Here is a 14,214-nt window from a genome sequence, read left to right as displayed (position 1 = left end):
AAGAAGATAATAAACCATGTATCCTAATGACTAAAAGTAGATGCAGTTGAGTAGATACTATGCTCACGAAAGCTTAAAGGTAAGAAGCTGCTTTAAGTTAAATAGATACAAATAGCATACAATTTGGGATAGAAAAGAGCAACTTATTAACCACTCCTGAAGCGAATAAATGAATTAATAAAGTCTAAGGGTACTGAAAAGACAACTCACATTTAATTCTATTATCCACAGCAAGGTTATGAATAAGAGATCAAATGTAACAAACAAACAGAAAGTCCTTCTGACATCTGATATGCCCTTCTTCTCTCTGCCTTCATATGACTCAATCCTTGCCATCAGCTGCGCTGGGTTGATGGAGTGGACATCCCGCAAGGAAGGACAGGATTCCACGCTGCTGCTGTGAGCATTTTCTGCATCACCTGGCACCCGATTCATCCTGGGTTGGCTTAGAGTGGTCTTCTTCCAGTTTCACCATCACTAGAAGGCTGATCCATATAGGAAGAATTTCTAAACAAACAAAACCAAAACACATTAGTCACCAAACCCCCAGAATTCCAGTAGGTATTTTCATCTTACCATGACAGGTCTCTTTTTGCTAAGCTGATGACTAAGAGAATTTGGCAAGTAGGCTTTAAAAATTGTTTCTAAAATAAGATAGATCTAGGCTCTCTTCATCTCAGAGGATTTGTGAAACAAGAGAATTAATGTTCAATTAGACCGGTGGGAATAAGGGAGCACTGTGTAGATTTAGAAGGCTCCATTCTCCACGTTGTTAGAGTGAGATCATTAAATGGGAATGAATAAATAGCATGATGCTGTGTATCTTTAAGGTTTCCAATTCTGATTCAAATGCTCTCAACAGGAAGCCAACTTAAAGGTAAGTTCCACATACAATTCCTGAAAAATGGCAGTGTTAGCTACCAGCACATCCAGAGCTGACACAAGCAAAAGATTAGAAGTCCATTAAAAATCCTGAATACCATAGTAATCATTCTATAAAGCAAATACAGTGCTATTTGCTCCATAAATAAATTCAGCTGCTATGACAACTTACATTGCCAGATAGGGTCTCTCTGAAAAAACTGTATGCAACCCAGTGGTTAAAGGTAATGCAATTACCCTAAGTCTCTTCTGACTACAAGGCTTTTAGAAAAAAATTTCAGGTTAAATTTCTTATAGAACTGGAGCAGTTTGATGTATGATTCACATTACTCCATGAGAATCTTTTTCCAATTAAAGCTTCTAGAAAGAGTTGACTAAGGTCACAAAAGTTTCAAGGAAATGCACACAAAATTTAATTTTATGCAAAATACTCAGAAGTTTAAGCTATACATCCTACAATACAAATCACATCAGACAAGCTTCTGCAACGCTGGGGGAATAGCTTTTTCAAATTCAAGAACAAAACTTTGTCTCTCCCTGTGCGGGCTGTCTTTCACTAAACCACAAAACAGAAAGAGAAATCCTGCCCACTCTTCTATTCCAACAGAGTTTCAACTCCAAGTCTGCAAGAACACAGTCAGTCAAAGCACAAAAGGAAAAGCAGACAGGGGATCTGTTACATACCGCTAGGCAAACCCGAGTATACAAGGACACAGGGGAAAAGGAAAGGCGGGGCAGGGAGTTGCCAGTGCACGCACATCACAGCCGAGGAAGAGGCAGGCCAGCCAGGGATGGCCAATGTCTAGGTCAAGTCACACGTAACAGCCTTCAGGTATTTCAAAGTCCGCTTTTCTTGGGCTACATCATGAGAACGGTAACAGATCCGCACCGAAACAGAAACTACCTTGCCAGCTGAGTCTCTGCCTGCAGGGAACAAGCGATCAGAGGCAAACCAAGCCAGTATCAATCACCATCTCATTCTGGGATCCAGCTGTGGGCTGAACCAAGCACAAGGCCAAGCACAAGCACAGGTAGGCTACTGCCATCCTGCTCCTGCCTGGCAGTCAACCCCAGGATGCTCCTGCCCATGGCTTTCCAAAGCCAACCCAAGGTATGTATCTTCTGGTTCTCAGTCGTAAGCATGGGACCAGAAAAGCTGACAGGCCTTTTGCTGGGCCTAATCTCCTTTAAACAGGTGTTAGCAGAGCTCACATGACCAGAGAAATTAAGAAGTGGGAATATGAGATTATCAGTTTCATCATTAACCAGAATAAAAATAAAGACAGAAATTGTTGTACTGCACTTGCTCCTGTTTCAAGATCTTTTCAAGCAGATTTACAACTGAGTGTCCTGGTTTCGGCTGGGACAGAGTTAACTCTCTTCTTAGTAGCTGGTATAGTGCTGAGTTTTGGATTTAGTGTGAGAATGATGTTGATAACACTCTGATGTTTTAGTTGTTGCTAAGTAGCGCTTATCTTAAGCCAAGGACTTTTCACTTTCCCATGCTCTGCCAGCAAGCAGGTGTGCAAGAAGCTGGGAGGGAGCATCGGCAGGGCAGCTGACCCGAACTAGCCAAAGGGGTATTCCATACCATGGAACATCATGCCCAGTATAGAAAGAGGGGGGAGCTGGCCAGGAAGGGCGGATCGCGGCTCTGGCATCGGTCAGCGGGTGGTGAGCAATTGCATTGTGCATCACTGTTCCCCCCCCCCCCCCTTTTTTTGTTATATTCCTTTTCATATTATTATTATAATATTTCATTATTACTATTGTTAGTATTATATTTTACTTTAGTTATTAAACTGTTCTTATCTCAACCCGTGAGTTTTACTTTTTTTTTCCTTTCCTCCTCCTCACCCCACTGGGAGGGGGGAAGGGGAAGCAGCTGCATGGTGCTTAGTTGCTGACTGCGGTTAAACCACGACACTGAGCATCTTCATTACTTCTCATTCTCACCCTTCTTGTTTGCCCAAATTTGGGTGAGAGGTGTCGGGATTTGTGCAATGACTTCTCCCAGTAAGTACCAGTCTCAACTCTGTAACACATGCTCCCTCCCTTCCTCTGAGTCATGCACAAATTGGAATTTATAAACACTGTTAGGCAAGTGGACAAACTTTGAAGTTAAACAGAACCTGCATCAGGTTTCTACCTTTTAAAAAAAAAAACAAGCCCAAAACACACTTGTACGGTTATAGTACTGAAAGGATTAGGAAGCTTTACAGTAGGAACACGAACGGAGATTTACTCCACATTAAGAATTCCAGTGAACCTGCTTCTCTCTGACTATCCCATGTTGATATACATTTTCAGTCAGGAACTGTTTTGCAATTATTTCTATACCTCTGTTTCAAATACCAGCCACTAAACCTTATTCTACAAATCACATTTATCTGTTAGTTTGACAATATCCACGTTATCTGAAATGCCTGTCTACTCAAAACAAAGTGCATCATTTAACTATTCACTATGCAAAGACATATTTCAGTACAGTACACAGTGAAGTTGAGCAGAAACATGGTTATCTCATAACATCCTTAGTAAACACTAGTACATACCTAAGGATTCATGTTGCTTCTTTGAGGAAAAGAACATTTTGAAAAGTAAGTAAAAGTTCTGAAGAAAGCTCTGCCATTTATTCTGTCCTCTCTTCCCCCGAACAGAAATAGCACTAATTGCCATTAATTTCATTAGTACCATCAGACTCACAATTCTATAGAATAGAATAGAATAGAATAGTTCAGTTCAGCTCAGTTGGAAGGGACCCACAACGATCATCTAGTCCAACTGCCTGAGCGCTTCAGGGCTGACCAAAACTTAAAGCATGGTATTAATGGCATTGTTCAAATAAATGCCTCTTAAACACTGACAGGCATGGGGCACCATTCTCCAGGAAGCCTTGACAGAAAAAGACCTTAACTTTGAATGGAACAGGGCTAGAAATAATCAATAATTTCTTAGAAGATCTTAAAGTGAGGCCCACATGGCTCTGCACATCAGAAAAGGTGATGGTGCTGTGCCTGCCACAAGATCCTCACAGGGCTCTACATGGAGCCAACGTTGTGCTTTCTGCCCACAAATGTCGTTCAGCTTTATGCTTGCAGCAGAGGAGGCAAATCCTAAATGAAAGGAGAGGTGCTAATTTTGGAGTATCATTTAGGTTTGTGTTGTTATTATGCAACCTAGCCCCAGGTAGCTGCAGGCCGCCAGATGCCGCCAGACAAGGAGATCAGCAACAATGTTATATTCCTAATTGGTAAAACCATTTTTACCCAGCTGAATCTCCATCCCATAGAATAAATTGTATGTTTATTTGCTGATCAATTCTCTAACTTACAGGTGAACTTTCTCAGGACAGCAAATTCATGAGTCTGCATCAGCAACATTTGACCCTAAGAAGATTTTCTTAAATCACTGACACAATAATGCAACTTGTCAGAAGGACTGAACTCTGAATAACTACTCTCAGCTGGCATTCAGCTTTGAAAGAAGCTGCTTCTGTTGTGGACTTGAAGAGGGGCTCTTGCCTAAAGTTTGCTACTTTTTCCAACCATACCAATTGAGCTAAGGAAGACATTGCCTTTTCCTACAAACCTTGTCCTGTCAAAGGGATGGGGTTTCTGTACTTGTGTGTACACTCGGTACTCTGCAGATTTCCAGAGAAAGATGATGGTTTATGCCAGCACACAACCTGTCCTGGATTTTTTTTAGTTGAATGTGCTTGCTTGAACACAGAGCAGGCTATGAGCAACAGGCAGTGTCCCTTATCATGGGAGAAAGCTTACCCAAACTGATGACATTTTTCCCTGTTTCTGGCCTGCTGGGACATCCTAGACTGGAAATCCCATTCAAGGAATCTATAAGGTTCGTGTTCCACATAGGTGAGAATGGGAGAAACACAGCAATGAAAGAGCAAGGTGAAAAAAGAAGTGAGACAAGGCAAAATTAAAGTATGCCAACGGAGTGGTAGCCCAGAAACCAGTCAACCACAACCCACATAAAAGAAGGAAAAAAAAAAAAAGACGATGACAGAGAACCATCTTTGCCTGCCCCTTCTCAGTCTGTGTTATGGACTTATAGAAAAGACATGGGGGACCAAATCCAAATGTAAAGGTTCCTAAACATCAGCATTTCTTTTCAGGCAATACAAATCCCTGAAAGACCTGACCCTGACCAGCCTGACAGAGTACCCGTGGGGTTTGCTCATGCGGATGCTGCTCACTCAGTGCCCGATGGCCCCACGGGGACCAGCACGGGGCTTTCAGGTGCCCCACGGAGGGAAGGAGGCTTTGGGTGGGCCTCCACCTCCTCCTTGGGAAGGACGCCTTGGGTGGATTCGACCTTTCAGGCTCACTTCAAGAAGTACCAAACAGTTGCACCTCCCGCTGAAGTGGATAGATTGAGCGCAAAATCATCTCTAGCCAGTGGAAATCAACAGTCAGCGCTTATGACCCTGTTCTTTCCTTTCCAAGAAAAGTTTTTAACTGAGCTGCTGAATTTGGACATCGAAAGCGCCTAACTCCCTTCCATTTAATTTCCACCTCGTGCTAGCTCACACTGCCAGAATGATATTGCCCTTAGGATTATTTGTTCCAATGGTCTCACTCTTACAGACGTGGATGAAAAGGACAGATGGTCCCCGTGGGAAACATTAGGAGAAATAATCAGAGGGAGAAGTCCAGAACGAAGCAAGGCAGGACATGTTCCCGTGCACCTGCTGCCCTTCCCCTCACACCAGCCACCCAAGCTGGACTTGCGAAATGGGCAGTCGCGAAAACTAAGCCACAGGAAGCAAAGCGCTACTGCGCTTCAGAGATTGGGGCTAACATTGGCTCTATTAGAGCAGCGCTCGCATGATGTCAGACGTGTTGCTCGCTAATGAAATCTCCCTCTCTGGAGGACCTTTTTTAAGAGCAGAAGGAAACATTGGATATTGCCTCCACGGCAAGTCATGTCCCAGCCAGCCAAAAGCACCAGGCAAGGGCGGCCAAGCACAATACAGCTTTAAAGCTTCCTCCGTTATTTCTACAGCAGCTGCCTGAAACATGGCTGTCAAAGGGCTTTAGAGGAGGAAGACATATGTGGCATGTGTTTGGTCAGGTGTCTCAAGCGCTACAATGAACTTTGGGCCACCTGAACCCGAGGGTGTGAGCAGAATCGTTGCACTCGAGCCCTGTAAACAGCACTTGCTTTGTACTGAAAACCCTCACACTGAAGTGCCCTGCTGTGTAACAGCACCTCATAGGAAAACATTCGAGATGAGGTATAAACCCAAGATCTGGCCATCAATGGCCATAGTTAAAAAAGAAAAGAAAAGCCAAGAAATTGTTAAAGAAAAAAGAAAGCCAAGTAACACCTGCACTTCCAAAACAATTTCCATCTACCTTGGCTAAAAGACATGACCTTTTTTTTTTGATGTGGCAGTCAGTGCAATTATCTAGGAATTTGTTACTTCCAGTCTGGATTGTTGTAGATACAGCACCATACAGGAATGCAATTAGTACAGCTAGAGCTAATTGTTTCAGGATGTGCTAGTTCAGCATTCATTTGCCTTGTGGGGCCCTTTGCAAAGAGGAAAGCATGGTCTTAAAATGCTCTGGCTACCAGTCTGTTTTCCAGCATAACTCAAAACATAGGTTTTAGATTATAAATTCCATGCCATTTGAAATCCTTGCTATTGACAGACTGTCTTTTTCCTCACAGCCTCTGGACAGGGGGCATTTACAGAAAGTGAATTCATCTCTAGCCTCACTCTGCCTGCTGATCCATCAGATCCCCATCTGGACACGTGCAAGGGCCTCTCTCGTCACACGGAGCTGGCATCAAAATATTGAGATTCTTTAACTGAACAGAAATAGCCTGGCAGCTTTCTGCACTCATTCCACCAGTTTTGGAAACTGTGTGTCCTAGAAGATTGTTTTCCATACTTTCTTTCATTTAAAAAAAAAAAAAAGTTCCTTTGTATCTGAATAACATCATCAGCAATTTAATCACACTGACATTCTCAGGTGGTTTCAGGTGGGTGTATAAAAAGCAAAATCTTCAGTCCTTCTTGGCAGCTATCCTACAGGTGTGTAGGAACTCTTAAAGAGAGGCAGTTGCCTTTTATGTCAGAGGGCCACCTGGCCAGCCACCTCCTTACCCATCTCAGCATTACCAGCAACAACCTTCCTCTTCACTAAACGCCTGCACAGTTCATTTAAAAAATCATCAGCAACCTTTATTCACATTCCTGGAGAGTAAAGCATATCCCCACAGACAGCAGTGCCACTAACTGCATCACGTTGACCCACCAGTGTTTCATCTCTTGTAGCTTTTCCAGTGTCTGGGCTGATTTGGCACTTTCTCCGGTGAAACTTCCACAATGGAAGCTCCGTTAATGACGTCGGCTGTGGTTATTTTCTTCTGTAGGAGGCAGACATCCATTTTGAAAGCGACTGGACTGACACCACCAGCTTCACTTTCAGAGCCCACCCACACAGCCTGTCCATTGCTCAGCCGGATGGTGGAGGGCTGGATCTGCTGGTCGTGGCTGCGTGGAGCTGGACTCCAGCAGGCTACTGACGGGTAAAAGCCCCCTTAACACATCTCTCAGGCTCCACCCTTCATGCTTTGATGTCATCAAACAGATGAAGCAGTGAGGTTCGTGGTCACGTCTTCTGAATTTAGGTTGCAGGAAACCATCGTTCAAGATATGTAGGCTTCCTGCCTTCTCCAAAAGATACATTCATTGGGCACATCATATTCTGGATTTCATGGCATCCACGAACCAGAAAAAGCTGTATCTCACAGTATAGTTCTACAGCCACCATACTCCCTACCAGCTGAAGCTCTGACAGAAGAGATACCCCTACATCAATAAACCATGCATGAAGAACTGCAAGTTAGAAATAGGTAACTGCAGGGTAGAAATAGGTAACACAACATCAGGTGGGGCACCATGAGATTCTGCTACAGTGCGGAAACATCGGAGTAGGCAAATGTTCCTGGAGGCATGAGCAGGTCACAGGGTGACTATGAGCCACGGATGTGATACAGCCAACTGCATTCTTGTGTGTCAGGCAAGGTATTTCCATAGGAAAGGCAAGTATTGTGCAAAGCCCTGGTGAGTACTCACCTGTACCACTATCGACATTTCTCGTGTTCAAGAAAGAAATTCTGCCTGGGATGAAGGCAGACAAAGAGTAAGCAGTTGATTATGAGCATGGAGGACCTACAGAAGAAAGCGATGAGTAGAAGGAGCAAGACAAAGGCTGAGAGGGCTGCCATCGCTTTCAAGAAAGATATCAAGGATGAAGGCCAAAGGAGAAAAAGAGCTATTGAAGTGCAAGGAAAAATATGGTAAAGAACACAAAACAATTCAGGACTTCTTTCCAGGAAGACCTCACCATAAACAGTGTAGAAGCAAATGTCCCTTGGAATGGTGAGGAAATCACACGTGCTCTCTGCATCTCTGCAAAGTTCATGCAGAGAGAACCAAACTCCTTTCTTCCACCTCTGGCATCACCATAACCAGTGGTATAAATGCCTTTGTTACCTGAATATACATATGAGTTTTGGCACAAACATACAAAATGACAAGAACACTACCTTCCTTACTCCTTCGGTACTCAAAATACTAAATCTTAAAGGAAAATGAGATTTGCCAGGGTTTTAGATAAGATCTGAACATCTTCCCACAAACTGAGGCAGGCAAATAACTCTCAGAAAGGTGAAAGTCACAAATGAGCTGTGGACATTTTACCCCATGGCTGAAGCACATTTTGTATCCCGTATAAACACAGACAACTGCACAGCTTGGCTTCAGTGGGAAAAGGGGATGTGACAGCGATAGCAACTATTTTTGCTGTTTGGAAGAGTTATCATTTGCCTGGCTGTGCTTTGGGCACGGATCCAAATGTTCTAGGTCTGAAAATGAGCAGCCTTTCCACCGCACCAGTGTCACCTGCGCTCACTTGTTTTTCAAAACCTGTGTTATTTCCATGGCAGTCTGTTGGCACCATCCATCCCAGCCTATGGCTCTGGCTACACTTTGGCTTTCCTCCAGGCTGCGGCTGCCAAAACCATCCCCTGTTATCCACCTGGAAAAGGGTTTGTGTCCCTGGTGCTCCTCGCTGCGGGGCCTCATGGAGGTTAGCTCAGGCGCAGAGAGGGGACAGCTAAAAGGGGTGCTCTTGGGGCTGCAGGGTTGATTTCTGCCATGGCCTGAGAGAAGGGTAACAGCACCGGGCTTGTCCTTGGGAGCCGAGTGGCAGAGGATGCCTCAGGGACGCCCAGCAGCTGTGCCCAGGGCAGGGCCAGCCCCCTGGGCACGGGGACTGCCTCAGGGCCAGCACCTCAAAGGCCTTCCTCGAAGGATGCTGGGTGGAGGGGCGGTAGGCGGGGCTGCACATGGGGGGTCCCATCACCCCCATGTCACAGTGCTCCACCCGTCAATGCAGCAGTCACAATGCCCTGGGGCAGGATAAAAGGGAGCATCCTCCTGTGTCCCACTGCCAGAGCTGGCCCGGGGGCAGCCCGAAGACATCTGAGAGGAAGTCCTTGAGGAGCCGCTGGAATTGCTTGGAGGGGGTTGAGGGAGGAAGACCAGAGGCTGGACGAGGCTGCTGGAGATGAGAACCACCACCAACTCCTGGAGGTTCCTGAGGCTATCGGGCTTTTTCAGCTCGATAGCAGTGGCAAGACCAAGGGAATACCTTCTGGAGGAGCACTGCAGAGCTCACCATCCTCTTCCCCTGCAGAGCCAGGGGCAGCAGCCGTAAGAAATGGGATGCAGAGGTGTTGCAAGATGTCCCAGTGCTTTGGAGCACCCACTGGTGCCCTGCCAGGCACAGGAAGGATTTTTGCCCCCAAGGTCCATCAGGACAGGGACATTTGGCCACTCTCAGAAGCCCCTGAGACGGCTCCAGGTTGAGGGAGAAGAGGGCTTGGGCATCTCCTGGGAGGTGTGAGCAGGCTGTGGGACGAAGGGGCAGGTCTTGCTCACGTGCTCAGGGAATAGCCGATCGCCAGCTGTGGGGTCAGGAAGGAATTTTCCCCCGGGGCGGATTGGCACTGGTCCCCGGGGGTTTTTTGCCTTCCTCTGCAGCACTGAGCATGACCACTTGTCAGGCCTCCTCTGGTCCCTTTTGGCTAGGTTACTGCCTGGTGCTCATGCACCACGAAGATGGCCTCTGGTGCCCTGCAGCTGGGGGAGGAAGGCTTTTTTCCCCCCACGGTGGGCTAGCAAGTGTCCCCGGGGGTTTTTTGCCTTCCTCTGCAGCATTGAGCACGGCCCCATGCCAGGGCTCCTTTGGGCCATTTGGGCTAGGTGCCTGCTGCTCCTGCTCCACGCAGGTGGCCCTCGTGCCCTGCATCCGGGGGGAGGAAGCTTTCTAGACTCCCACGGTGGGCCCCAAGGGTGGCCCCCGGGGGTTGCTTCTTGTCCTCTGTAGCACTGAGCACAGCCCCTTGTCAGGGCTCCTCTGGGCCCTTTCGCCTAGCTGCTTGCCTGCTGCTCTTGCACCTCCAAGGCCCCACTCGTGCCCTGGCTCTCTCTGGCTCTCTTTCTCATTGCAAGTTTGTAGTGGGAGCGAGCTCTGCTCTTCCCTGGGCTCCATTTCCCCAGGGGTTCTTGCTTGTGCAAAACAGCCCGTGCTTGGAAGGGCTCCAGGCTTGCTGCCCCATCAGCAGCTGCCACTTTTCAGCTCTGCCTGCGTGCAATAGAAGCGCTGGGCAGGCATAAGAGCACTTTTCATGCATCACTGGCCAAGAAGCACAGCGGAGCAGGTTTTGGAAGGCAAAAAGTATGCTTGTCATCGCTATGTGTCGTAACTTTGAAAACGCCATGCAGCTCTTCTTCTTTTGTGTGTGATTGGTACTGATCCTCATTCTTGCTCTTCAGGAAACAGGGACTGCTTGGCCTGTACTCATGCTGCCATATTATTTGAGTTTTTGCATCCTACATGATACATGACATTGGTTATAGTCCTTTCTTCTCAAAGGCTAAAAGAAAATAATTTAGAAACAAAAGAGGAAAAATAATTATAAACTAGGTGTGGGATTCTTTGGGATTTGCTTTTTTTTCAATGCCAAAATACAAATCCATATGAAAAAAATTCATTACCAAAAAGGAGACAAAAATCACATTCTAGAAAAAACTCAAAAATTTTAAGAAAGAGCCTTCTTTGTGCATTAGTCAGTTATCATCTGCTTTCCTGTTTCTGGCAAAGGTTAATATTTTACAGTTAATTTTTGTTTTTTTCAATATCAGTTACGTATTTTCAGGCTTCTTGTATCATCTGTGGGTTGACCCAGTGTCTGCCTCTGATTTGAAGGAGGCTGGGTTCAGCTGGCACCCTTTCTTTCGGCTCCAGGCAGTCCCATGGTTTGGGTTATTCTATATGGCAGGCTTCAGGAAGGATGTGTGGTCAAAATAAAGGATGACCTACGAAGGAATGATGTTTACAGACCGGCATGTTCATTCCCTGCTGTGCCTGGGTGAAGGACATTCACCAGGAAGATAAACAGTCCTGATATTACATGATATTGCAAGAAACTCCATGGGCAAACTTGCCTGGAGAGGCGGAGTTCATAGCAACCATGCTGGATACTAACTGTGCCATTAACTCCTCGTCACCAGAGACATGTGAGTGAGCCAGAAATCGGTATTCCCCATGCATTCTCAATAGCACACGGCTCTCCACAAGATGTAGGGGTTTTGTGACTTTCTGTAGCTCTCTGACTTCCCTTTGCCAGACTTCAAGTGATGTTTTTTCAAGCTAAACTGAGGATTGCATCAGCCTGCTCCTGGCTACACTTGCACATTGTGTTAATGCTTGTGAACATGTGCCCTGAAACAGAGTCAGAAAAATAAAATAAAATCCTGTTTCCACTTGTATCCTTTGTGTTATGTGTCCGTGAAAGTGTTTTTGGAGATGAAAAACCCCTGGCATTTCATGAGGAGTGGGGGAGGGGAGGGGAGAGGGAGGGGAGAGGGAGGGGAGAGGGAGGGGAGAGGGAGGGGAGAGGGAGGGGAGAGGGAGGGGAGAGGGAGGGGAGAGGGAGGGGAGAGGGAGGGAGAGTTCAGCTGGATGGGACCTACAACAATCTCTAGTCCAACTGCCTGACCGTTTCAGGGCTGACCAAAAGTTAAAGCATGGTATTAAGGGCATTGTCCAAATAAATGCCTCAAACACTGACAGGCATGGGGCATCAACCGCCTCTCCAGGAAGCCTGTTGTAGGGTTTGACCACCCTCTCGGTAAAGAAATGCTTCCTCATGTCAAGTCCAAACCTCCCCTGATGGATGCAGCTTTGCGCCACTCCCACGCATCCTGGCACTGGGTACCAGGGACAAGAGATCAGCACCTCCCTCTCCACTTCCCCTCCTCAGGAAGCTGTAGAGAGCAATGAGGTTGCTCCTCAGCCTCCTTCTCTCCAAACTAGACAAACCCCGTGTCCTCAGCCGCTCCTCAGAGGACATGCCTTCCAGCCCCTTCACCAGCTTTGTTGCCCACCTCTGGATGCATTCAAGGACCTTCACATCCTTCTTAAATCGTGGGGCCCAGAACTGCACACGATACTCAAGGTGAGGCCACACCAGTGCTAAACACAGCAGGATAATCACCTCTTTTGACTGCCTGGTTATGCTGTGTTTGATGCACCCCAGGATGCAGTTTGCCCTCTTGGCTGCCAGGGCACACACTGCTGACTCCTGTTGAGCCTCCTCTCAACCAGCACCCCCAGATCCCTTCCTGCAGGGCTGCTCTCCAGCCACTCCACTCCCAATTTATATATGTCTGGCGTTACTCCATCCCAAGTGCAGAATCCAGCATTTGTTCTTGTTAAATGTCATGCCATTGATGACTGCCCAGTGCTCCAATCTATCCAGATCCCGCTGCAAAGGCCTCTTGTCCCTCAAGAGAGTCAACAGCACCTCTCAGTTTAGTATTATCAGCAAACTTACTAATGGTGCATTCAACTTCTGCCTCCAGATCACTGATAAAAACATTGAACAGAACCGGCCCTAGAATTGAGCCCTGAGGAACACCGCTGGCGACTGGTCTCCAGTCAGATGTAGCCCCATTCACTACAACCCTTTCAGCCCTGCCCTTCAGCCCGTTCTTCACCCAGCGCACCGTGTACCTGCTCACTTCACAGTTGGACAACTTGTCCAGAAGGATGCTGTGAGGGACAGTATCAAAAGCCTTAGTAAAATCCAGAAAAACTACATCCACTGCCTACCCTTCATCCACTAGGCGCGTGAAATTACAGAATTTATAAGCTTACTGAAATGTCAAAACATTTAAGAGGGAAATAAAAAATTCTGAGATAGAATCCACATTAGTATATTTGTGATATACTTTCTCCTCACTCCTCCTGACCTCAAGAGAAGTAAGATTTTATCTTTTTTTTCTCTTCTTTGTAACTGCATATATTCACTCAACTCCTACCACTAAAATATTTAGCTAAGTAAGTTTTCTATACTGACCTATTAAAAATCATAGACAATTTTTTTTTTTCCTGGAAAGAAGCAAAGTTTGTATCTATTCAATTTAAAATAAATGTGTGTTTTATCTTCTTTTAAGACTTAATTGTTATGGCCATAACTCAGGCTTCCAGAGAATTAAATTCCAAAACTTATCCTAGTGAACTAAAGATTTACTCTTATTAATAGTATTAACTAGTATAAGTGAAAAGTAAAGGAGTTTATTAAAATTAGCAAGATTAGGACTGCACTCCTTCCCTGCCCTCAAAGGCTAGTGAAGACTTTAGTAATACATGGTGAGAGCTAGCCCATGACTTTCAGGTTACATTTACAATTAACACCATTATTTTCACTCATACTGACAGAAGCAGATGGCACACATTGCATTGTCAATTTTACATTATCTTACCGATGCAGGATCAGAATGGTACTTCTCTTTTCTATCATTACACTATCCCTATTCTTCCATTCTATTGTCCTTGTTTTAAATTATTTTTGTGTTTAGTATGTTAATGTATCACACATGAGCACCAGCACAACTTATGTTACCTTTTTTGTTTCCAAGGAAAAAACACACAGCAGAATTTAACTGAGAAGAGATAACAGAAGTGATTAAAAAAAAAAAAAGGCTTACTCAAAGGGCTATCAACAGCTCAGCAAAATCGAAAGTGAGTGTCACATAGAGGCAATTTTAGGAAAAGGCAACACTTTTAGTTTAAAATATCAGAGAAACCATATTTGCATAAAGTAACTACACACACAAAGTAACATTGTGTCACAATTGCTGTTGAAACCTATCAAAAACTAGAATACTTTTTATGTGTGTCTTGGACAACACTAAATGCTGCCCAAGAATTCCCACCATAA

The 14,214-nt window shown here is 45.5% G+C and overlaps 1 protein-coding gene across 4 annotated transcripts in view; it reads right to left on the bottom strand.

Moving 5' to 3' along the window:
- The window catches only part of STARD3NL (STARD3 N-terminal like), a 36,845-nt gene that overhangs the window by 13,808 nt on the left and 8,823 nt on the right, over positions 1 to 14,214 (bottom strand). For all 4 annotated transcript variants that reach the window (XM_050915664.1, XM_050915665.1, XM_050915666.1 and 1 more), the window contains exon 2: positions 211 to 507. In XM_050915664.1, coding sequence (XP_050771621.1) covers positions 211 to 435 — 225 coding nt within the window. In that variant the 5' untranslated portion in view covers positions 436 to 507. The remainder of the gene's footprint in view (positions 1 to 210; positions 508 to 14,214) is intronic.

The sequence above is a fragment of the Gymnogyps californianus genome, chromosome 2, assembly GCF_018139145.2.
Source record: "Gymnogyps californianus isolate 813 chromosome 2, ASM1813914v2, whole genome shotgun sequence".
Taxonomy (NCBI): domain Eukaryota; kingdom Metazoa; phylum Chordata; class Aves; order Accipitriformes; family Cathartidae; genus Gymnogyps; species Gymnogyps californianus.
Note: the sequence above shows the minus strand (reverse complement) of the source record. Positions and strands in the feature narration are given on the sequence as shown.